This window comes from Phocoena phocoena, chromosome 14 (genome assembly GCF_963924675.1).
Source record: "Phocoena phocoena chromosome 14, mPhoPho1.1, whole genome shotgun sequence".
NCBI lineage: Eukaryota > Metazoa > Chordata > Mammalia > Artiodactyla > Phocoenidae > Phocoena > Phocoena phocoena.
The window spans coordinates 64263775-64291051 of record NC_089232.1 but is presented as its reverse complement, the minus strand read 5'-3'; the positions used below and the strand labels follow the sequence as shown (position 1 = coordinate 64291051).

General features: G+C 36.7%; 1 protein-coding gene across 1 annotated transcript in view; it reads left to right on the top strand.

The window, feature by feature from the left end:
* Positions 1-27277, top strand: part of BIRC6 (baculoviral IAP repeat containing 6) — a 245524-nt gene that overhangs the window by 173440 nt on the left and 44807 nt on the right. The window contains exons 63-65 of the mRNA XM_065891330.1: positions 23-240; positions 2467-2631; positions 3516-3684. Coding sequence (XP_065747402.1) covers positions 23-240; positions 2467-2631; positions 3516-3684 — 552 coding nt within the window. The remainder of the gene's footprint in view (positions 1-22; positions 241-2466; positions 2632-3515; positions 3685-27277) is intronic.

Sequence of the window (27277 nt, the reverse complement as noted above, 5' to 3'; positions counted from 1 at the left end):
TTCTCTTCTCCTTTTAATCTAGGTCATATCCTGCAATCTCCATCAGCCAATGTGCTCCCAACCCTTCCTTTCCATGTCCTTCGTAGCTTGTTTAGCACTACACCTTTGACGACTGATGATGGTGTGCTTCTGCGGAGGATGGCATTGGAAATTGGAGCACTACACCTCATACTTGTCTGTCTCTCTGCTCTGAGCCACCATGCCCCACGAGTTCCAAACTCTAGCCTCAATCAAACAGAGGTAGGTTCAGTTGTTGTTGTTTTTTTTTTTAAAGAAGGTGTCATTTTATTTATATCTATTTTTGGCTGTGTTGGGTCTTCGTTGCTGCGTGTTGGCTTTCTTTAGTTGAGGGGAGCGGCAGCTACTCTTCCGTTTGGTGCATGGGCTTCTCATCGTGGTGGCTACTCTTGTTGTGGAGCACAGGCTCTAGGTGCGTGGGCTTCAGTAGCTGTGGCACGTAAGCTCAGTAGTTGTGGCTCACGGGCTCTAGAGCGCAGGCTCAGTAGTTGTGGCACACAGGCTTAGTTGCTCCGCCGCATGTGGGATCTTCCCGGACCAGAGACTGAACCTGGGTCTCCTGCATTGGCAGGTGGTTTCTTAACCACTGCGCCACCAATAAAGTCCCAAATGAGCTTTTTAAAGATGTCTTTTAGAATAGTATCAAAAATAGAAAATGTCGGACTTCCTTTGGGGGTCTAGTGGTTAAGACTCTGTGCTTCCAATGCAGGGGCCACGGGTTCAATCCCTGGTCGGGGAACTATATCCCACATCCTTTGGGCGGCACGGCCAAAAGAAAAAGAAAATATCTATAAATAAATCTGGAAAAGATGTGTAAGACAGCTCATAAAATATATAAAACTTTTTAGAAAGACAATTATTGATTAGACTTTAATAAACTGAAGCATCTGTCCATGTTTACCTCTCACAGAGTAGAAAATACGGCATTTCATTAACATTTTTTTTTTGACCGTGGCAAAAATAAAAAAGAAGGAATACAGTGAACAATAGCTCAATGGAAAAAATATCAAGGCATCACCTAACAGAGACTGTTTTAGGAAATGACACCAAATAAGAAGGAAGAAGATAAATTATTAGGAAAAATAGTCCTTGTTCAACCCTTAATTTAGGAAAATAATTTCAGTGATTCTGATATTAGCCAGTCTCCAAACAAATCCATCTTTAACTGGAAATCTCGACAAACTTTGAATAAAATCTTCAAATATATATGGTTTTCTGATTTAATCTTAGTTTGATACTTCAAAAACACTTCAAGATAACAAAGGAGTAATCACTCTTAAGAGTTTTTATGACAAAAACTTCAATGTATTCAAAGTTTAATTTAGTTCTAAAATTAAATAAGCATGCTTTATGTAAACTGACAGGTGATTATTAGATTTCTTTGCTTCTTTAGCAATGGCAAAACAGTGGTGAGCCAGTCTACATTACTCAGTTGAAGTTTCCTTTAATTGAAAACATATGACACCATTATAGATTCATCCTAAAAGATCTGGCTCATATCCCTATTCCTTTCACTGTTTTCTCTGTTTAATTTTGAGTTATTGACTCTTTAGGCCCTAAAATGCTTTGACCTACCTATTCCTGGGAAACATTGTTAAAGTTTCATTTATCCTTTTTAAAAAATAATTAATTTTTATTTTTGTCTGCGTTGGGTCTTTGTTGCTGCGGGCAGGCTTTCTCTAGTTGCAAGGGGTGGGGACTACTCTTCGTAGCGGTGCGTGGGCTTCTCGTTGCGGTGGCTTCTCTTGTTGTGGAGCACGGGCTCTAGGCGCGTGGGCTTCAGTAGTTGTGGCCCATGGGCTTAGTTGCTCCACGGCATGTGGGATCTTCCCGGACCAGGGCTCGAACCCATGTCCCCTGCATTGGCAGGTGGATTCTTAACCACTGCACCACCAGGGAAGTCCCCATTTATCTATTCTTAAATATAAGCATTTGTTCCCCATTTTTCCCTTCCCCTAACCCTTGACAGCTGTACTTTGCATTCTGTCTCTGTTTATTTACCTACTTTGGATATTTCATATAAATGGAATCATACAACATGTTACCTTTGTGTCTGTCTTCTTTGACTTAGCATAATGTTTTTGAGTTTCATCCAGGTAACATGTATCAGAACTTCGTTATTCCTTATGGCTGAATAATATTCCATTGTATGTATAAACCAGTTTGTTTATCCATTCAGCCATTGGTGGGCTTTTGGGCTGACCCTTTGGCTATTGTGAATGGTCTTGCTATGAATATAAGAGTAACATATTTGTTTGAGTATCAGTTTTTATGTCTTTGGATGTATACCTAGGAGTGGAATTGCTGGGTCACATTGTCTTTCTTTGTCTAATTTTTTAAGGAGTGCCAAACTGTTTTCCATAGCAGCTAAACATTTAAATTTCTACTGATAAATTTTTGACGATAAATGAAACCAAATAGTAATGCATTTTTATTTTTTGTTATAAGCCACCAGTATCAAGCTCTCACAACCCTACATCAACAGAAGAACAGCAGCTCTATTGGGCCAAAGGGACTGGCTTTGGAACAGGCTCTACAGCTTCTGGATGGGATGTGGAACAAGCCTTAACTAAACAGAGGCTGGAAGAGGAACATGTTACCTGTCTCCTGCAGGTATATTTGCAAAGTTGATATTGTCAGTGATAATAGTTAAATTTTTTGTTGTTGTATTGATTTTCAAGTGTTGCTGACTATCCATCTCATCCTAAGCTACTTTTATACAGCCCATTGTACTCCTTGCTCTCGGTACACTTAAGATACTGGACAGAGATTTCTCTTCCCTACTTGTAACTCTAAATTCTTCCCTCTTAGTTAGCTTCTTCACTGAGAGGAAAGTGACAAAGATGAAATTATCAAATAACTGGAATGTGCCATGTCTACTTTCTTCTGGTCAACTTCTCATCTAAAGTGCTATATCTGGACTCTTTAAAAAAATCTATTTTTTATATCTTTGTTTCTCACATTTTTCTATAAGTTTTCTAGAACTGGGCAAGGTGAACTAGCTTATAAAGTCTTCCATACCACAGAAATGAGAAGAGTACGTTCTTAAAGTTTAGCTTTTGTTCCTGGATCAACTAATTGACTAAAATTAGTTGTCCATTTTTTTTTAAAGAGCATTGGTGAAGTCTTTGAACATAATTTTTGCAGTTCTAGGATGCTAAGCTTATTCTTATATAAAATTCTAAGATTCCATCACCCTCAAACTATAAACTGAATCTATTCAATGAAATAAATAATCTCAGAGTTGCTACTAAGCTTTTAAGTTCATGTTCTTAGGTGGATTGCTTCTGTATGTCTGGTCATACACTACATCATCATGCGAAGCATACCCTCTTTTGAAAATCTAAAGAAAAAACGTCATTTTAAAAACATGTAGTATGAGGCATTGATTGAGTTGAAAATACATTCTCTTGGTATTCAGATTGACTAACATAAAATATGGGCTTTTAAACTACAAAGCTAGAATGCAATTTAAATCCAACAATTTTTATTTTTAGGTTCTTGCAAGTTATATAAATCCTGCAAGTGGTGCTGTAAATGGAGAAGCTCAGTCATCTCACGAGAGTAGAGGACAGAACAGTAATGCCCTTCCATCTGTTCTTCTAGAGCTTCTCAGTCAGTCCTGCCTCATCCCAGCCATGTCATCTTATCTACGAAATGACTCAGGTAAATCACACTGTAACTAGTCCTTTGAAATATCTTAGTGGATGATTACTTTTGTTTACTTATTTTATCATTATCAGTTTAAATAATAAGGTTCAATTGGAATATTTGAAATTATCCTTCACTAATATATATAGGTGTGAGTTTGATGGATTTATTTCTTAAAAGTTATTTGAGAAACAGTTGTTTTAGGGGGCCCCTAATTTGTTACTATGTAGTCATCTATAACATAAATAAAAGTTTTCATTATCCCTTTGTTTTCAACTGTGAAAATACATTTTTTTCTTTTAATAACCTGTAACTGAAAATGATAGGGCAAAGGCTAGCAGTTTCATGACAATATTCTTATCTGAATACGATTAATTGAATTTCTATGTGCTTTTAATGTTTGTCTCAAATATTAGAATTTCAGACAGTAGTTATTTGAAGAAAGGCAGATAGATGAATTATTCAAGTCCATAGATACTTGACAATAAGTATTAGTTTTTACAAATTCAGTAATAAAAGTACCATAGTTACTTACTTTGTCAATATACAATTGATTATTGATTGAAACTAGTTTATTATTTTCTTGGTTGTGGAATTATCTTCCAAGAAATGTATTCTTTTCCTAAATAAGAATAGAAAGTTTATGTTTTATTTAGACACCCAGTGACATACAAGTATTGCCAAGAAAAACAAACAGTTAACATTTCCTTTTAGCCAGGACCTTTAATTTTATTTATTCATTTTAAAATTTAAAATATTTGCTCTGCTTCTTATCTCTGCTTTTATTCATATTCTTACTCAAGAAAATAAACACTTACACATTTAATTATATTATTAAGGAAGAATAGGTAAGGAAAGCAATGGAAATGAATCTTGAAGTAGTTTATTTTGATTTGTGGTAGCAGCTCAAATGCAATTGGATGGATGGAAAATGTACTTGTATTTGAAAAGGGATTACTGCCCATATTCTCCACTTGGAAAAGTTTATTGTGCTTCCAAACACACCATTTCCCAGCCTACCTCAAACTTTTTCATAAAAATATTGAGGTGTTATGTAATTGATTTTCTTTTTTAGATTGACCTGTTTGATCCATCAGATTTGTCTTTTTGAAAAAATAGATGTCAAATGCACAATACATTTTTTGATTAAGTAAAATATTTGGAGCTGTAAACACTTAAGTATTTCAGATCAGTGCCACAATTTAATATTAAATCGTTTAGAAAAATTGAACAGAGTAAGATAAGGTTTCTCTTTACTTCCTTCCACATTGTTAAAATATTATTAATCCTTTTACTTTCAAACTATATGACCTCTCAGAAATTTTTAATTTTGTCTTGTTCGGAAATTCAGTCCTTGTGTAACACTGAGCTTTTATCTTTATGGTTCAGAATCAAAAAGGAAATCTGGTATTACTTACTTTTACTGTTTAAAATAGTCTATTCAAGTAGGTGCACTTTCTGTTAAGTGTGTATTTTAATAAATAAGCCTTGATTCTGGTAAATATATGGAATTGCAGAGACTTAAGATAGTCTATCTTGGAACTACTTTAGAAATTTAACGTTTGCCTTTCCTTTGTGATTATTTTCCCAGAGTAAAGACATTTCTTTGCCCAAGGTTGAGATTTATATGCTTGAATCTGGTACTTTGTCCAGTGGTATAATTTTAATTTTAATTGATAGTGGTATAATTTTAATTGATAGATTTATATTTGAACCACATTTATATTTGAACCACGTTTTGTAACCACATTACAAAAATTATTTTGAAATAAGATTTTAAGTTAAGGTAAATTAATATAAAATAATTAACTTAGTTAAGATAAGTAGGTCAGATAATTGGCAGAACACCTCTTAAATGATGTTTTCATTTATCAGAAAAAATTTTTTGGAACTTGGGATATATTCAATCCATAGTTTTTAAAGAACAAGGTATATTATTTAAGTATGCCCATTTAGAATATTCTAAATATGAGTTATAGATGTATTTCAAGAAAATGTAACTTAATATATTAGTAAATATGCTACTTATATAAATTATCAATTTTGGTTAAAACGCTAATTTTTAAAGTGACATTTTAAAATCTGAACAAATTATCTAGTCAGTCTTCTCGGAACTTAGTAAAATTCTTATTTTATAAAATTAGTGTTAAGTCCATTTTCCAGTTTTGTCACTGGTCTGTAGAGTATTATTTTTGGCCATTTGAGGGGTTGGGATAAGGTAGAGCATCCGATACAGAATCTATTACTTCATGTAATTGTCATATCTTTGTTCTCCTTTAATCCAGAAAAGTTCCCAACTTTTCTTTGCCTTTCATGATATTGACATTTTTACAGAATACAGGCTATTTTATAGCATACCCAGCAAGTTGGTTTTTAAGTGTGAGAGCAGTGCTAATAATTTCGTGTGAGATGTTATATTCAATGGTTTGCTTACATTGCTAGCAGATGATATGCAAAAACACAAGCCTAATGTAATAAGCTCTTTCGAGAGCTGTAGTAGAATATAGTTAACCCTTGGGAGATTGGTTCCAGGACCCTCCACCAAAACTAAAATCCACAGGAGCTCAAGTCACTTATATCAAATGGCATAATGTTTGCATATAAGCTCTGCACATCCTCCCGTATGCTCTAAATCAACTCTAGATTACTTATAATACCTAACACAATGTAAATGTTACATAAATAGTTGTTATGCTGTATTGTTTAAGGAATAATGACAAGAAAAAAGTCTACAGGTTCAGTACGGAGACACTCATCATAGACCTAACTACATAGTACACACCAGCAACAACATAATATTTTCTTCCTTTCAGCACATACAGACGGCTTTCATTTAATGAAAGAGAAATACATAGAATGTTTAAAATATAAGTACATATAGAAAATATAGTTATAAATAGAGAAAATATAAATTTATTCTTTTTCTCACACACACTGTTAACACTCACCAAAACCCTGGTTCTTCTCTTTTGTTAACCGTCATGTGATGATGATTGCTGTCTTATGCCTGTGGTGAGGCGACAGATGTGTAGCATGTAGGTAAGCAGTGAGACATCAGGCTAACTTGAACCTACTGACAGGACATCTGTGTTGGAAGAACCAGCTTCTGATTGCATATGTTGATACTTTGGAGGAGGTCCAATAATAATGATGTCTTGATGTGTGGAGGTTGAGAGCTGAGGGTCTTGAAGTATTGAAGATCAAGGCTTCACAATTGCAGGTGCTTTAGTTAGAAACATTGTTGTAAGCTGTTTCTTTTTTTCTTTGCATCATCAAACAAATCTTGCAGTGGTTGTACTTATGTTGTTATCCCTCGGGTGACACAGAGGCTTCATTCCATTGGAGGATGTACTCAGGATCATATCCTTTAACAATTCCACCTTTTGAAAAATGGCTGCAAATTTTTCAAGTGTCCGCATTGATAGCCCTGCCTCTGCTGCTGCTGCATCATCATCATCATCATCATCATCATCATCATCATCATCATCATCATCATCGTCTGTCAAGGATTTCAGTAGATCTTTGAGTTCCTTGTTGGGAAAGGTTTCTCTGTGTTCTTCTGTGTGTTCCTTGTTGTCCTCACATCATATCAGTGAAGTCTTCTCCACCAGCTTCACTTGCAACATTCAAGATACTCCTGACTTCTGCATCAATAATGGGTAATCACTGACTACCCCACTCCATAATGGCTTCCAACATGCATTAACGGTCTTGGGCTTTAGGGCATCTGCAGCCTCTGCAATAAGGACAGTTTCATCTATAGTTGTGAAGCTCTTCCATAAATCCATGATGCTGAAGTCAAGGTTAGTATCAAGGGCAGCAGGGATCCTCCTGAAGGTGAAGTGGGTGTAAGTCACCTCAATAATGCACTTGATGATCCATTGGTCAAGTGGCTGTGGTAGTGAGGTAGTGTTAAGAGGCAGGAACATCACTTCCATGTCCTTGTTGGCAAAGCAGAGACATTGGGGATGGCTGGGAGCATTGTGAGGAGGACCTTATTGGCAGCCCCTTCTCTTTGAGGTATTTCTTCACTTCAGGAATGAAGCACTGGTGGAACCATCTCAACAAGATGGCTGTCACTCAAGCTTTCTTGTTGCATTGCCAACACACGGGCAGGCAATTTTTGTTTTCAAGGGCCTGGGGATTGTTTGCTTCATAGATGAGGCCTAGCTTGATCATGTGACCTGCTGTGTTGTCACACAGCACCAGTAAAGCTATCTTTCCAGGCCTAGAGGCCCCGCGGCCTGCTTGGTACTGTTATGGTTGTAGGTATGATTGGACATCTTATTCCCGAACAAGCCTGTTTCATCACAGTTGAAGACTTTCTCTAGAAGATAGCCTTTCTCTTCTGTGAGTTTCTTGCGCTCTTCTGGGAATGCCGATTCTCTTGTGCTCTTTAAGTTCTTAAGACTGTGGCACTTTCCGTAGCTAGCCAACCATCCTTTACTAGCCTTGAACTTCCTCTCCTCAGCTCTCCTCAACCCCCTCACAGTAGTGCTCATAGAGGCCAAGTGCTTTTTCACACATTGTTTTGCCTTCAACGGGGATATGCTTCTGTGACATGTCCTCTAGTCACAAACTTGATGCTTTCTCAGTCTTTGCAGGCACTTTATCACGAACCAGAGAAGCCATTTTTGCCATTGTAAGGACAGCACTAACACTTCCACAAATTTTGACTTCTTTCCGTTTTATTTTATGAACGTTCAGTTTATTCTTATCAGCCTTACCAGTCCACTTTGGCAGGCAACACGCCACTTTTTAAATGATCTAAGATTTTTATTTTCTCGTCAAGAGATAGCACTTTATGTTCCCTCTTAGCCTTTGAGGTGTTGCTTTGACCACTTAATTGCTTTTTAGGAGCCTTTTTTTCCATAGAAACAAAGGGTGCACACAGCACAAGTAGTGAATGAGTGAGACTTGAGGCGAACAATGCTCGTTAAGGTAACTCTGTGTATAAAACAGTGAATTTGAAGCCACAGCTTCAAGGTAGGTAACTGAAACAAATAAGTGATTTATATGTTTGTATTAGGCTATTTTTATCTCTAGTAATCATTTTTAAAAGGAATGATAAAAGTCTTAAAAGGAAGAAAGTAGTTATTTTCATGAGATTTCTTAGGTAGATAGGAGAATATTCATATGAAGGATGTGCTCATTTTAATTTCTCTCTCCCAACATTCTCAGTTCCTTTGTCACAGCCATGTTATTTTGAAAGCTGCGTTGTGAACAAGGATCGTTTTTCCCCAGGCTGCTGTCAGTTACATACACGCTATTGAGTAAGCCGTCAGTTACCCCACTGGCCACTAGATGGCGATCTCATTTCATTGCTAGAAATACTTTGTAAAACTGTATGAATGTGAGAATTAGCAGGTAAAATGTTACTTTAGAGTCTCTCACCCTTATCATTCTCATTCCTGTTTTGGAAAATGACATGTTCCTGTCTTCAGAAAACAGCACCACTGAGCACAACTAAATTACTTGCCATTAATATAGTAGAGCATGCTGGAAACTCTTTATCAAAGTGTTATAAAATCTCTACCTTTTTAGTGCGTGTTTCATAGTGTCAGATTAGGAAACAGCAAATGAAATCCAGAGAAATTTATTCAGTTGCCCATGTTTTACTGTTTAGCTGTCATGTGGCCATTACTAAGCTCACATATTTTCAAATTTTAAAAAAGATATAAATGGATTTTTTCACTATGGAAGAGAGAAATGAATAAATGTGATATGTTAAAGGAAGGAAGAAAGGAGAATAAGCACAAAACTTTTTTTTATTGAGAACATTATAAAGTATCTACTAATTTGGCTTGGTTGTCTTAGCTAAGTGATAGTATACACTAGTATTAAAATTTCCTCATTTTTATAATATTGGTATGGTAGTTCTGTAACTAGCTATAATGGGACAAAAGCCATTAATGCAAGCTTTCTTATACAACCTGATTTTCCTCAGGAAAATGGATTTTGGGTTAAAATCCAATATATCTTTGGAATATATCTTAGGTTATATTCCTCAAAAATTCAGTATTTAAGTTTAATTTTATGAGAGAATAAAGTTAATTTTGTTGTTATGGCAAATGTCTTAAATATGACCACATTCTTTAAATCCAAAAGTTATTACTAAAAAGATCCTTCAGAGTAAACGTAGAGTTGGAACCGTTGCTATCTTTTCAGGCCTCAGGGCAGCAAATTCAGGAGGACCTGTTGTTTGTAGAGGGCTTACAAATTATATTAGTACTGTTACATGAAAATATAGTGGTTTATCAGTAGAAAATATATGACTTTATCATTTACGAAAATAGTTATTTTGCTTGTTTTGTTGATACACATTGCCTGAGAAACAAATAAGTAGAAATTATTGAGCTGTCATAACACATAGTTCTTAACATCATATCCTTATTTACGGTTTTCTTGGTAATAGTTCATTTGAAACTTTTGAGTTACATTGTATTTTATTGCCATTTCTTTACACTGTTTTAATAATGAGTCTGTCAGAAATGGGTGAAGATTCCTGCCGGGGCTGGCGGGGATGGGAGCTGAGGCTCCGGCTTCAGTCGGAGCGCCAGAAGAGGAGTGGGGTTGGCGGCATGAACACAGCCTGCAGGGCGTTAGTGCACTGCGGCTAGCCGGGAGGGAGTCCGGGGAAAAGTCTGGACCTGCCGAAGAGGCAAGAGACTTTTTCTTCCCTCTTTATTTCCTGGTGCACGAGGAGAGGGGATTAAGAACGCCGCTTAAAGGAGCTCCAGAGACGGGTGCGAGCCGCGGCTAAAAGTGCGGACCCTAGAGACAGACATGAGACGCTAAGGCCGCTGCTGCCGACACCAAGAAGCCTGTGTGCGAACACAGGTCACAATCCACACCCCCCTTCCAGGGAGCCTGTGCAGCCCTCCACTGCTAGGGTCCCGGGATCCAGGGACAAGTCCCCTGGGAGAACGCACGGCGCCCCTCAGGCTGGCGACGTCATGTCGGCCTCTGCTGCCGCAGGCCCGCCCCGCACTCCGTGACACTTCCTACCCCCGGCCTGAGTGAGCCAGAGCCTCCGAATCAGTGGCTCCTTTAACCCCGTCCTGTCTGAGCAAAGAACAGACGCCCTCCGATGACCTACACGCACAGGCGGGGCCAAATCCAAAGCTGAGCCCTTGGGAGCTGTGAGAACAAAGAAGAGAAAGGAAAATCTCTCCCAGCAGCCTCAGAAGCAGCGGATTAAAGCTCCACAATCAACTTGACGTACCCTGCATCTGTGGAATACATGAATAGACAACAAATCATCCCAAATTAAGGAGCCGTGTGGATGAAAGGCTCTTGGTGCTGCAGCCAGGAGTTAGTGCTGTGCCTCTGAGGTGGAAGAGCCAACTTCAGGACACTGGTCCACAAGAGGCCTCCCAGCTGCACATAATATCAAACGGCGAAAATCTCCCAGAGATCTCCATCTCAACACCAGCACCCAGCTTCACTCAACGACCAGCAAGCTACAGTGTTGGACATCCTATGCCAAACAACTAGCAAGACAAGAACACAAACCCACCCATTAGCAGAGAGGCTGCCCAAAATCATAGTAAGTCTATAGACACCCCAAAACACACCACCAGACGTGGACCTGCCTACCAGAAAGACAAGATCCAGCCTCATCCACCAGAACACAGGCACTAGTACCCTCCACCAGGAAGCCTACACAACCCACTGAACCAACCTTAGCCACTGGGGACAGACTCTAAAATCAACAGGAACTACGAACCTTCAGCCTGCAAAAAGGAGACCCCAAACACAGTAAGATAAGCAAATGAGAAGACAGAAAAACACACAGCAGATGAAGGAGCAAGATAAAAACCCACCAGACCTAACAAATGAAGAGGAAATAGGCAGTCTACCTGAAAAAGAATTGAGAATAATGATAGTAAAGATGATCCAAAATCTTGGACGTAGACTAGACAAAATGCAAGAAACATTTAACAAGGACCTAGAAGAACTAAAGATGAAACAAGCAATGATGAACAACACAATAAATGAAATTAAAAATACTCTAGATGGGACCAATAGCAGAATAACTGAGGCAGAAGAACAGATAAGTGACCTGGAAGATAAAATAGTGGAAATAACTAATGCAGAGCAGAATAAAGAAAAAAGAATGAAAAGAATTGAGGACAGTTTCAGAGACCTCTGGGACAACGTTAAATGCACCAACATTCGAATTATAGGGGTTCCAGAAAAAGAAGAGAAAAAGAAAGGGACTGAGAAAATATTTGAAGAGATTATAGTTGAAAACTTCCCTAATATGGGAAAGGAAATAGTTAATCAAGTCCAGGAAGCACAGAGAGTCCCATACAGGATAAATCCAAGGAGAAATACGCCAAGACACATATTAATCAAACTGTCAAAAATTAAATACAAAGAAAGCATATTAAAAGCAGCAAGGGAAAAACAACAAATAACACACAAGGGAATCCCCATAAGGTTAACAGCTGATCTTTCAGCAGAAACTCTGCAAGCCGGAAGGGAGTGGCAGGACATATTGAAAGCGTTGAAGGAGAAAAACCTGCAACCAAGATTACTCTACCCAGCAAGGATCTCATTCAGATTTGATAGAGAAATTAAAACCTTTACAGACAAGCAAAAGCTGAGAGAGTTCAGCACCACCAAACCAGCTCTACAACAACTGCTAAAGGAACTTCTCTAGGCAAGAAACACAAGAGAAGGAAAAGACCTACAATAACGAACCGAAAACAGTTAAGAAAATGGGAATGGGAACATACATATCAATAATTACCTTAAATGTAAATGGATTAAATGCCTCCACCAAAAGACACAGATTGGCTGAATGGATACAAAAACAAGACGCATATATTTGCTGTCTACAAGAGACTCACTTGAGACCTAGAGACACATACAGACTGAAAGTAAGGGGATGGAAAAACGTATTTCATGCAAATGGAAACCAAAAGAAAGCTGGAGTAGCAATATTCATATCAGACAAAATAGACTTTCAAATAAAGACTACTAGAAGAGACAAAGAAGGACACTACATAATGATCAAGGGATCAATCCAAGAAGAAGATATAACAATTGTAAATATTTATGTCCCCAACATAGGAGCACCTCAATACATAAGGCAAATACTAACAGCCATAAAAGGGGAAATTGACAGTAACACATTCATAGTAGGAGACTTTAACACCCCACTTTCACCCATGGACAGATCATCCAAAATGAAAATAAATAAGGAAACACAAGCTTTAAATGATACATTAAACAAGACGGACTTAATTGCTATTTATAGGACATTCCATCCAAAAACAACAGAATACACATTTTTCTCAAGTGCTCATGGAACATTCTCTAGGATAGATCATATCTTGGGTCACAAATCAAGCCTTGGTAAATTTAAGAAAATTGAAATTGTATCAAGTATCTTTTCCGACCACAACGCTATGAGACTATATATCAATTACAGGAAAAGATCTGTAAAAAATACAAACACATGGAGGCTAAACAATACACTACTTAATAACGCAGTAATCACTGAGGAAATCAAAGAGGAAATCAAAAAATACCTAGAAACAAATGACAATGGAGACACGACGACTCAAAATCTATGGGATGCAGCAAAAGCAGTTAAAAGAGGGAAGTTTATAGCAATACAATCCTACCTTAAGAAACAGGAAACATCTCGAATAAACAACCTAACCTTGCACCTAAAGCAATTAGAGAAAGAAGAACAAAAAAAAACCCCAAAGTTAGCAGAAGGAAAGAAATCATAAAAGTCAGATCAGAAATAAATGAAAAAGAAATGAAGGAAACGATAGCAAAGATCAATAAAACTAAAAGCTGGTTCTTTGAAAGGATAAACAAAATTGATAAACCATTAGCCAGACTCATCAAGAAAAAAAGGGAGAAGACTGAAATCAATAAAATTAGAAATGAAAAAGGAGAAGTAACAACTGACACTGCAGAAATACAAAAGATCATGAGAGATTACTACAGGCAACTCTATGCCAATATAATGGACAACCTGGAAGAAATGGACAAACTCTTAGAAAGGCACAACCTGCCAAGACTGAATCAGGAAGAAATAGAAAATATGAAGAGACCAATCACAAGCACTGAAATTGAAACTGTGATTAAAAATCTTCCAACAAGCAAAAGCCCAGGACCAGGTGGCTTCACAGGCAAATTCTATCAAACACTTAGAGAAGAGCTATCACCTATCCTTCTCAAACTCTTCCAAAATACAGCAGAGGGAAGAACACTCCCCAACTCATTCTACGAGGCCACCATCACCCTGATACCAAAACCAGACAAGGATGTCACAAAGAAAGAAAAGTACAGGCCAATATCACTGATGAACATAGATGCAAAAATCCTCAACAAAATACTAGCAAACAGAATCCAACAGCACATTAAATGGATCATGCACCATGATCAAGTGGGGTTTATTCCAGGAATGCAAAGATTCTTCAATATACGCAAATCAATCAGTGTGATACCCCATATTAACAAATTGAAGGAGAAAAACCATATGATCATCTCAATAGATGCAGAGAAAGCTTTTGACAAAATTCAACACCCATTTATGATAAAAACCCCGCAGAAAGTAGGCATAGAGGGAACTTTCCTCAACATAATAAAGGCCATATATGACAAACGCACAGCCAACATCGTCTTCAATGGTGAAAAACTGAAAGCATTTCCACTAAGATCAGGAACAAGACGAGGTTGCCCCCTCTCAGCACTCTTATTCAACATAGTTTTGGAAGTTTTAGCCACAGCAATCAGAGAAGAAAAGGAAATAAAAGGAATCCGAATTGGAAAAGGAGAAGTAAAGCTGTCACTCTTTGCAGATGACATGATACTATACATAGAGAATCCTAAAGATGCTACCAGAAAACTACTAGAGCTAATCAATGAATTTGGTAAAGTAGCAGGATACAAAATTAATGCACAGAAATCTCTGGCATTCCTATACACTAAGGATGAAAAATCTGAAAGTGAAATCAAGAAAACACTCCCATTTACCATTGTAACAAAAAGAATAAAATATCTAGGGATAAACCTACCTAAGGAGACAAAAGACCTGTATGCAGAAAATTATAAGACACTGATGAAAGAAATTAAAGATGATACAAATACATGGAGAGATATACCATGTTCTTGGATTGGAAGAATCTACATTGTGAAAATGACTCTACTACCCAATGCAATCTACAGATTCATTGCAATCCCTATCAAACTACCACTGGCATTTTTCACAGAACTAGAAGAAAAAATTGCACAATTTGTTTGGAAGCACAAAAGACCCCGAATAGCCAAAGCAATCTTGAGAACGAAAAACGGAACTGGAGGAATCAAGCTTTCTGACTTCAGACTATACTACAAAGCTACCGTAATCAAGACAGTTTGGTACTGGCACAAAAACAGAAATATAGATCAATGGAACAGGATAGAAAGCCCAGAGATAAACCCACGCACATACGGTCACCTTATCTTTGATAAAGGAGGCAGGAATGTACAGTTGAGAAAGGACAGCCTCTTCAATAAGTGGTGCTGGGAAAACTGGACAGCTACATATAAAAGTATGAGATTAGATCACTCCCTAACACCATACACAAAAAATAAGCTCAAAATGGATTAAGACCTAAATGTAAGGCCAGAAACGATCAAACTCTTAGAAGAAAACATAGGCAGGACACTCTATGACATAAATCACATCAAGGTCCTTTTTGACCCACCTCCTAGAGAAATGGAAATAAAAACAAAAATAAACAAATGGGACCTAATGAAACCTAAAAGCTTTTGCGCAGCAAAGGAAACCATAAACAAGACCAAAAGACAGCCCTCAGAATGGGAGAAAATATTTGCAAATGAAGCAACTGACAAAGGATTAATCTCCGAAATTTATAAGCAGCTCATGCAGCTTAATAACAAAAAAACAAACAACCCAATCCAAAAATGGGCCGAAGACCTAAATAGACGTTTCTCCAAAGAAGATATACAGACTGCCAACAAACACATGAAAGAATGCTCAACATCACTAATCATTAGAGAAATGCAAATCAAAACTACAATGAGATATCATCTTACACCAGTCAGAATGGCCATCATCAAAAAATCTGGAAACAATAAATGCTGGAGAGGGTGTGGAGAAAAGGGAACCCTCTTACATTGTTGGTGGGAATGTAAATTGATACAGCCACTGTGGAGAACAGTATGGAGGTTCCTTAAAAAACTACAAATAGAACTACCATATGACCCAGCAATCCCACTACTGGGCATATACCCTGGGAAAACCATAATTCAAAAAGAGTCATGTACCAAAATGTTCATTGCAGCTCTATTTACAATAGCCCGGAGATGGAAACAGCCTAAGCGCCCATCATCGGATGAATGGATAAAGAAGATGTGGCACATATACACAATGGAATATTACTCAGCCTTAAAAAGAAATGAAATTGAGCTATTTGTAATGAGATGGATAGACCTAGAGTCTGTCATAAAGAGTGAAGTAAGTCAGAAAGAAAAAGACAAATACCGTATGCTAACACATATATATGGAATTTAAGGGAAAAAAATGTCATGAAGAACCTAGGGGTAAGACAGGAATAAAGACGCAGACCTACTGGAGAACGGACTTGAGGATATGGGGAGGGGGAAGGGTGAGTTTTGACAGGGCGAGAGAGAGTCATGGACATATACACACTAACAAACGTAGTAAGGTAGATAGCTGGGGGGAAGCAGCCGCAAGGCACAGGGATATTAGCTCGGTGCTTTGTGACAGCCTGGAAGGGTGGGATGGGGAGAGTGGGAGGGAGGGAGACGCAAGAGGGAAGACATATGGGAACATATGTATATGTATAGCTGATTCACTTTGTTATAAAGCAGAAACTAACACACCATTGTAAAGCAATTATACCCCAATAAAGATGTTTAAAAAAAAAAGAAGATGTGGCACATATATACAATGGAATATTACTCAGCCATAAAAAGAAACGAAATTGAGCTATTTGTAATGAGGTGGATAGACCTAGAGTCTGTCATACAGAGTATAGTAAGTCAGAAAGAGAGAGACAAATACCGTATGCTAACACATATATATGGAATTTAAGGAAAAAAAATGTCATGAAAAACCTAGGGGTGAAACAGGAATAACGACACAGACTTACTAGAGAATGGACTTGAGGCTATGGGGAGGGGGAAGGGTAAAAAAAAAAAAAAATCTAAGGCAACCATGAAAATCATGTAATAAAACTCATAAAGTTAAAAAAAAAAAGAAATGGGTGAAGATTTTACAAGATTCTTCTGCTAAGTAAAGTTGCAGGTCACTTGGGTTTTAATTCCAAACTGTGTTATAATATGGCCCCGGTTTTCTTAAAAATTAGCTGAGTAGTACAAATAAAATCTGAAACACTTGCCTGCATTTATTGTATTTTATTTCTGCATATGGGTCAAAAACAAGATCCTGTCTGCTGTTTCATTCTTGGTAAAAGAGTACAGAGTACCAAAATTTTGAGCATGTTTGTGGCCACTCAGAGTATCTGGCACACATAAGTACTCATCAATAAATATTAGTTTCTTTTATCTAGAATTTTCCTGTTTGTCAAAGGTATTCTATTTTGAAATGTCTTTGGTATGGAATACATTACTCTGTCTCTTAAATGATTATGTTGCATAAATTTTATAAGGGGGAGAGAGGTTGCTTAAATTAAAAATTATCTGGTCTCCAGTTGATTTGATTTGTATAGATTTGTATGGGTAAAATATCTGGAACCTTTTAAAGATACCTTCCTTGTTTACCCAAAGTAGAGGTCCTTCTCTTCCTGTTAGTTGCCAGTGTATCTATTGTTTATATTTTCACTTCTCACATTGTAGTCTGTTTATAGTACACACCTTCTTAATAAAATTCCACCTAACCAACCTGCCAAATGAACTATAACTCTTCATTTCTTCTATAAACAACTTGACTTGTGCCATATATATATATATATATAATTTCCCATTAATTAAATTGTAAGCCTATTAAGAGTTATATTTGTTTCCAAATTTGTTTATGCTAGTTATATTGCCATTACATAGTCAAGTATTACACATACTAGATGCTTATATGATAAATTTGTGAAATACTTTTTTTGTGTGTGTGGCTGTGCAGTGTGGCTTATGGGATCTTAGTTCCCTGACCAGGGATTGAACCTGCGCCGTGGCAGTGAAAGTGCCGAGCCCTAACCACTGGACCAGCAGGGAATTCCCAGTAGAATACTTTTTAAAAGCATAAAAAGGGGATTGGCTAAAACAATCATTGAATTAGGCTTACATGAGAAAATGTAAAAGATGTGTGTGTGTGTGTGTGTGTGTGTGTGTATCACGCCCCCAGTAGAATATCCTTCTTGCAGAGTAGAGCAAGTTGGCCTTGACTTGTGTAAAAAACATTCATACTTTGATATTCTGCCAAAAATCTTTGACCTCTTGATAGGGTTTCCGTTTATTTCATTATTTTGCCCTAGTGGCTGGCTTAACTGCCACCTTCAGCCAAAGTTTAACATATTCTAGGGTTGACATGAATCCCCAAAACAGTTTGTTGGCTAAGACTTGATTGAAAAGTGTAAATTCAAGAAATTAAACAATGGAAAAATTGAAATATTGTGTATGAATCCTTAGATACAGAAGTTATTTTTATCGAAGTATTTGTGTAAGACTCATTGATGTTTTCCTTACAGCACTTGTATGTGATAGAGTTATTACTAATTATATATTAAATTCATGGCTCTGCAGTAAAACAGCTTCGAACTAACATTTTATTAATGTACAAATATTCTTGATGATATATGCTCACTTAAGATATCCTTTCAGTAATCTCATTTGCAAAGATCTTTATTGCAGAGCCATGTTTTGTTTTTAAATGTATAGTATCAAGGAAGAGTTTTTGGTTTATTCGTTGAGTTACATTTTAGTGAGAATTTAAGATCCTAGATGAAAAAATTCTCTCTTACTTTACTGTACCCAGTGTTTATTTCAGCCTTTTTAAAAAAAACTGTATGTTCAAGTATAATTTCTACAACTATTGATGTGCTAGGGAAGAAAATAGTTTAGCGTTAGGAAGGTTTATAAGTGTAAAAGTCAAATTATTGGATTGTTACTTTGAAAAATGGAGCTGGCTTTTGAATAAGGTAGTTTACCAGACAGAATATATTTGTTACATGATTATCTTTTAAGATATGCATACTAGCCACGCTAGTTGTAGGTATGTTGATTGCATATAGTTATGGATTAAATTTTAGTATTCAGTTACTTGAAAGGATTTTTAATTTACAGAGAAATAATTTAAGGATCTCTGATTGCTTTATTTCCATGTGATATTTCCGTGAAATGTAGGATGACTTTATATTTCAAGTTAGGCAAAGTAGGATGAATAAATTCTTTAATTGAAAATAAATATTTGAGCAATTTATTATTTAATTTTCACATTAGTTTTTGAGTCCACTCAAATGAACATTCCATAAACAAGTATTACTTTATTAGATTGAGTTGAGGTTTTTATACTTTAGGTGGGCCTCTCGTTTTGTATTACTGAAATTGATCAGAGAAATAAAATCAACACATGCTGAAGAACATCAGAAAAAAACAAGACGCTTTTTCTATGTAGTATTTATTTTCTATGCAATCTTATAGTTACAAATGCGTAACTACCAAAAAATTATTATAAAGCATGCATTTCTTTTGAGAGATTAAGTATAAATCCGGAGGAAGACAGTGCTTTTGTGAATATTCAGCATTTATTGATACTGAATAAAACTTTTTTTTTCTGTAGATTTTGTTACTTTTCTTTCCCATGCTGAAAAAATTTTCCTTTCCTATATTAGGTAGATTATTCGAGGCTTAAAATAAACATAAATTTAAAAGCAATTGGAATGAAAATGATATATATTCAGTATGTACTTTTAGAAAAAAATCCATTGCATGGTTGCTTTTGTGTCTTATTTCTATTACTGGATCTTGTGTGTTTTCTGGCATACAGAAATAAATCTTTATTATCCATATATTCACTGCAGTGCCTAGAGTAAGGCACTTACCCTGGTTACTGCCCTTAGAGCCAGGCACTTGCCCTGGAATGTTTGTCATAATCTTCTGGAAATATTCTTTTAAAGGTTATTCTTAGAAATCATTTTTGTTAGAGCTGGCTTTTTTCCTGAATGCAACCCCATGAAAGAGACTATCAGCTTGTGATATAGATATACACAATAACTACTACCAAGAAGTTAAGTACTATCCCAATAATGCCTAACATGGTGAAGACAGATTCTTCATTTTCTTCTTTCTCTTCTTGCTGCTTTACATCTTCTGTTGTAGTGATGACAGGAGTACCCATTTTCCCCAAAAATCTCTTGGTCTAGAGAAGAAGAAAGTTGACTGTGAAACAAATCCTTGGGAAAGGTATCTTTGAACTATACAGAGAAATAGGAAATAAATTTATTGTACTTGCTTTTGTTGCATTATTTTTCAGCCTGCAATTCTGTTTTACTCTGTTGAAGGTGGTGGAACATGATAGAAAATAGAGGCATTTTAGTAGAACTTCAAATAATCTATTATCATTTTAACAGTTGGGTAGAATAATAGAAAATATAATGAAAAGGCACACAGATACTGCCATTTATATATTCTGGGTGTATATTTAGTAGCTATAAATACATTTTTAAAGTCTTTTATGTATATTTAACTAAGCTGATGTATTTAATGTGAATTACAGTTTATACCTAATATGTATAATCACCACATATTTTAGCCTAAAATAATGAAGTTACTAAAGATCTGAGATTATTTTTTTGAAGTATAGTTGATGTATGATATTATATAAATTACAGGTATACAAAATAATGATTCACAATTTTTAAAGCTTATACTCCATTTATAGCTTTTATAAAATATTTTCTATAAATGTCCAAGTTCTAAAATAATTAAAAGAGAAGTGTTCCTTACCCTACATTGCATCAGGAATAAAGTATTCCCAGTTATCCTGCTTTAGTCCACAGTAGTGATGAATGAACCTTTTCTCTTTGTGGAGAACTTCTGTTTACACTCAGAGAAAAGGAAGTGAACAAAAAACCTGGACAAACTTCTTTATTGAACATGGCAAATGTTTTCAGTTCTCCAGAAGGGGTGTGTCTTTTCCATTAGTAATCTGTGGTGAATTTCACTGTAACTGTTTGGTAAGAATTGATGAGCTTCTGCCAGTAGTCAGCCAAGCAGTAAATGTTTTACATTTTTTCTTAGAATTATTTTTAGCTTTTATACATGCTGGATCATGTGTTTCATGGAAAAAATGACTAATCTTTTTGATTATTTCTTATAAATTTCTTATCAACCTTTAAACTATTCTGTTTTTTTCCAGCCATTTGAATATCCTTTTCCCCATTGAAATGTTTCAAATACAGAAGATGAGAATTTTATTATTTTACCTAGTACTAGTAACTACTTTCAAATTCGAAAATTTCTCTTACTGAAATAATTATACAGTAGTGTCACACACCTGTATCTGTAGTTGTTGATGATACTTCCAAGGTAGTTTTCAAGCTTTGCATAATTCAGCAAACAGGTTCATCTGAGGATCCAAAGGATAGTGTCTTTACTTGGTTGGTGGTAAGCAGTAACATTGAACATGCACTTGGCATTTGCCGAGTGAAGAAGTTGCTGCAAGCCACCCTTGCAGACATGGAGTTGCATAACAGTGTCATGCCCCTGCTCTTTGTCAGACTGGTCACATTTAATCCTGTATTAATGATGAAGTGTGCTGTGTGGAAAAACACCTAAAGTTTTCTGATGAAGTTCTGCATGGCCAAACATAGGATTAAGGAATTCAGGATTGAAACACTTGGTGTATTTTGTACTCGTTTGTATTTCATTAAGAGTTTGTTACATTTACTGACTCCTCTTGTTCGCTGACCACCCATACATGTTAGTTTAAAAGTGCATATCTTAAAAAAGAGAGCAAAAATTAGCTCTCCCTTAGTTTTCCAGATTCCCTTCTGCAGGGATACTCAGACGTAAGTCTTTAAAAGAAAAACACGAGTAATGTAAAATCAGATATGAATAATCATTTTCCAGTTTCCTGTCATAAGCATAGATTGCCAGATGCATTAATATCTGGGTGGAATTTGACATTAAAATGAGCACACTTGTTTATGTAACTGACTGTTGTCAAGAAAAATGCAAATATACAAAAACTTCCTATTTTAAGTTTAAAATGTGTATCATAAGAAATGACATAGTACTGAAATTTATTTAAAGTTCTTTGTAAATCAGAGCCATAATTTTGTCTTGCCCTGTTTTTACTATTTTCAATTTCATTGTCCACTGCCTATTACCTTGCCTCCACAGCTTTTGCTTGCATCCCTCCTTGATATGAAGAGAGTATCTTCTCTTTCCATAATTTAAGATTCCCAGTTGGAATCCTCTCACTGCTAACTTAATTGAATAAGATAAACAACAATAGCATAAAAAGAAGTATCATGTTTCATTTATTTTAGAAAAGCTGTCTTATTTTCTCTACACCCATTTATTTCCAGATTTTAAAGTGTTTTAAAAATTATCAACCCTTCATGTTTGTCAGATTCTTTTCCCCCTCTCTTCAGTATTGAGTATCAGCATGGTAGGCTGTCCTCGGCTTTATTCGTATAATGGAGAGGTAGCCTCTCATTTTGTGGTTGTTCTTGATAACTTCATAACCATTTAATTGCTTTTGAAAAATCAACCTGTCTTGGATTACCTGTATTCTTATGTAATTTTAGGTAAAGTACTATAATTTTAGGTAGTTAATTTTTTTAAATTAATAGAATGATATTTTAAAAAATTAATCAATAGACTACTAGTTTAAAAGCAGTTTTGGGTTTACAGAAAAATTGAGCAGATAGTACATATCACCACCCCCTTCCACTCATAGTGTCCTGTTACATCTTGTATTAGTGTGGTACATGGTACAATTGATAAACAAATAGTGACATGACATATTATTTTTAACTAAAGTCAGTAATTTACATTAGGGTTCACTCTTTGTGTTATACCATTCTATGGGTTTTGACAAATGCCTGGTGTTGTACATTTCACCATTACAGTATTGTACAGAATAGTTTCACTGCCCTGAGAAATTTCCTGTGCTCTATTCATCCCACCCTCTCTCTCCCAACAGTGAAACCTCTGGTGACCACTGATATTTTTCCTGGCTCCATAGTTTTTCCTTTTCAAGAATGTCATATAGTTGGAATCATAACAGTGTATAACCTTTTCAGATTGGCCTCTTTTACTAAGCAATATACATTTAAGTTTCCTCCATGTCTGTTCTTGGTTTGGTAGCTCATTTCCTTTTATTGCAGAATAATATTCCACTGTATTGATATACAACAGTTTGTTTATCCAGTCACCTTTTGAAGAACATCTTGGTTGCTTCCAGTTTGGGGCAGTTATGAATAAAGCTGCTATAAACCATCATTTACAGATTCTTGTTACTGTTTTTGTTCCATTGATCTGTTTGTTCTTTCGCCAGTGCTACATTATCTTGATTATTGTAGCTTTATAGTAAGCTTCAAAGTCTGGTCATATCAGTCCTCTGACTTTGTTCTTCTTCTTCATTATTGTGTTGGCTCTTCTGGGTATTCTGCCTTTCCATATAAAGTTTAGAATCACTTGGTCAATATCCACAAAATAACTAGCTAGGGCTTTTATTGGGATGATTTTTGTACTCTGTTCTTTTTTTCCTTGTATGCCACATGGAAGGGGATTGGGGAAGATAAAACACTGTGTGCAATACTTTGATAAATAAGTTTATAAAGCAGTACAAATGGAAATCTTTGGATAACTGGCTACATTTATAGTAATGGAAATTCTAATGTTTCAAATACTTAAATAGAGAAATGGAAGCCATTCAAAACATGAGTGAAAGAAAGTTTTTCTAAGACTTCATTCTTTTGCTGGTCCCAAGTTGGAAGAGGCTATATGAGTATGCATTTACATCTATGTTTGCATATATTTGAAAATCAAAACATCATATTAGGGGGAAATGTTTGGAAAGCTTATTGTGTTCTTTGTCTCATATACAAAGTAATATTATTAAGCAATTGAAGAAAATAAACATCCCAGAAGAAAAAGGAGCAAATGGTATGTGAATAAGTACTTAAAAAAATTAATAACAGCTTTATTGAAAGATAATTCACTTACCATACAATTTGTCCACTTAAAGGGCACATTCAGTGATTTTTGGCATGTTCACAGTTATGTGCAACTGTTATGACAGTCAAATTTAGAACATTTTTGTCAATTTAAAAAGAAACCAGAGGTGGCTTCCCTGATGGCACAGTGGTTAAGATTCTGCCTGCCAGTGCAGGGGGCATGGCTTCGAGCCCTGGTCCAGGAAGATCCCACATGCCGCGGAGCAGCTAAGCCCGTGCGCCACAACTACTGAGCCTGTGCTCTAGGGCTCACGAGCCACAACTACTAAGCCTGTGTGCCACGACTACTGAAGCCCGCGCACCTAGAGCCCGTGCCCTGCAACAAGAGAAACCACCACAGTAAGAAGCCCGCACACCACAATGAAGAGTAGCCCCTGCTCGCCGTAACTAGAGAAAGCCCGTGCACAGCAACGAAGACCCAATGCAGCCATAAAGAGAGAGAGAGCAAGAGAGAGAGGAAGGAAGAGAGGGAGGGAGGGAGGAAGAAAGGAAAGAAAAGAAAAGAAAAGAAATGAAACCGGGGCTTCCCTCGTGGCACAGTGGTTACTGCCAATGCAGGGAATGTGGGTTTGAGCCCTGGTCTGGGAAGATCCCACGTGCCGCGGAGCAACTAAGCCTGTGCGCCACAACTACTGAAGCCCATGCGACTAGAGCCCGTGCTCCACAACAAGAGAAGCCACTGCAGTGAGAAGCCTGCACGCCTCAACGAAGAGTAGCCCCTGCTTGCCGCAACTAGAGAAAGCCCGTGCACGGTAACGAAGACCCAGCACAGCCAAAATAAATAAATTAAATTAATTAATTAAAAAAAAACCCACCATATACACCTTAGCTATCATCCCTCTTTCTCCTTACTACCCCTCCAGCCTTAAGCAACCGCTAATCTACTGTCTCTCTATGTATAGAGAGATGCCCACTGTGAACATTTCATATAAATCAGATCATGTAATATGTAGTCTTTTGTTTAAATTTTTAATCTCAGTACAGTGTTGTCAAGGTCCATTGATATTGTTTCATGTATCAGTACTCGATTTCCTTTTTATGACTGGATAATATTTCACTGTATGGATATCTACTGCATTTTGCTTATTCATCATTTGATAGACATTTGAGTTGTTTATACCTTTTGGCTATTGTGAATAACAGTGAACATGAGTGTACAAATATGTTTTCGTTCCTCCTTTCATTTACTTTGTCTGTATACCTAGGAGTGGAAATGCTGGTTCACATGGTAATAAGTTATTCCTTGACTTTTATTTAATTAATTAATTTAATTATTTCCCGGTACGCGGGTCTCTCACTGTTGTGGCCTCTCCCGTTGCGGAGCACAGGCTCCGGACACGCACGCTCAACGGCCATGGCTCACAGGCCCAGCCGCTCTGCGGCATGTGGGATCTTCCCGGACCAGAACACGAACCCGTGTCCCCTGCATCGGCAGGCGGACTCTCAACCACTGTGCCAACCAGGGAAGCCCCTCCTTGACTTTTAAATTACAGCCATCTTAGTGTATGTGAGATGGCAGGTATCTCATTGTGGTTTTGATTTGCATTTCCCTGATGACTAATGATGATGTGTTTGCTGGTCATTTGTGTATCTTTTTTGGAGAATTATCTATTCAGGTCCCCTGTCCCATAAGTGGGGTCTGGGCAAAAGGAAGCATCTGCCTCTTAGCTCTACTTATCTGAAACTTAGCCACAGCAGCAAGTAGCTGGTGGTAGGGTGAGAAATGCTGAGATCTTCCCCTCCTGGGGAGATAATCTTCTAACTCAAGCTAGGGGAAGAGGGAGCTCAGGTTCTACCAGTCTGTGGTGAATTTGCTTTCTTGCTGAGCTGAGAGCAGGAAGAGAGTAAGATCTTGGTTCAAATACTTTAGGTTCTTGTTTTTCTTACTGAGTTTTAGTAGACTTTCTTAAATGAATGTTTTCTCAGTTTGTTGTGTGCTCTTTGGACTATTTCTAGGGCCTTGAGTGGTGATGTTTTTTAAAAAATTTGTATCTGTTTCATGGCGGAGCAGGTTCACTGAACTCTTCATGCTGTCATGCTGGTGTGAAAAAAAAATTAGGTTTCAAAAGCCTAGTAAAATTTTTAACCTCATTAATTGTTCTATATCCTTATAGTGGGATATTTTGCATCCATTAATTCCTTGAAAGTAAAAATTCAGCACATACCTAAATGTACTATATCATGTGCCTTTTACCTGTAACATTAATCAGCTTTATTAAATATTAAATTACACATTTTTTTCTTTATCCAAATATTACATTCTTCATTTGTTTTAAAATTCAAAAGCTTTAAGATGGTATCTAATAAATAGTTGTCTTCCTGCACCTGTCCTCTAGCTGACCAATTTAGCTCCCTAGAGATAATCAATAGTACTAATTTCTTATATTTTTTAATAGAGATCCTGTGTGTGTGTATATATATGTATTTATAAAAAACAAGTAAATATGAATACATATTCTCTTTCCTTACCTTTTACGTTGTTGTTATATTTACCGAAATGGCACTATACCATACAACCCCATTTCTTTCTTTCTTTCTTTCATTTTTTTTTTTTTCCCCACACCCATGAGGCTTGTAGGGTCTTATAGTTCCCCAATCAAGAGGTTGAACACGGGCCCCCGGCAGTGAAAGCACCATCTCCTAACCACTGGACCGCCTGGGAATTCCCCATACAACCCCATTTCTATTCCTTGTTCCTCCTGTTCCCACCTTAGGTATTTTGGAATTTGTTCCAATGCAGCATAAGGCACATCTTCATTTTTATGACTGTGTAATTGATATTTAGTAATCGAAACAGCTCCATCTAATGAGCATAAATGGATTATTTTGCTGTTATAAACAATGTTGCAGTGACTAATTTTGGTGACCTTGATAATTTTATCTGTAGGATTAGTTTTCGGAATTAGCTAGAATTGATGATTCAGAGGGTATGCCAATTTGTTGTTTTGACAGATTGTAACTTGTGCTCCATAGACATTATACCAGTAATGTTGAGTAGCTATTTCCCCACACCTTTCTTTTTTAAAAAAATATTTATTTTATTTATTTTGGCTGCACCGGGTCTTAGTTGTGGCACGCGGAGTCTTCATTTTGGCATGCGGGATCTTTAATTGCAGCATGAGGGTTCTTAGTTGCAGCATGCATGCGGGATCTAGTTTACCGACCAGGGATCGAATCCGGGCTCCTTGCATCGGGAGCACGGAGTCTTATCAGCGAAGTCCCCCCGCACCCCATGCCTTTCTAGGAGTTTGATAACAACTTCCTTCCTTTCTTTTGTCTATCTATACATGTAAGCATATATAAATTTTATACATGCACACATTATTTTTTCTGCACCAATTGTGAGACATATGTTGCAGATATGATAGCTCTATTACCCCTAAGTATTTCACTGTTTATTTGCTAAAACACAA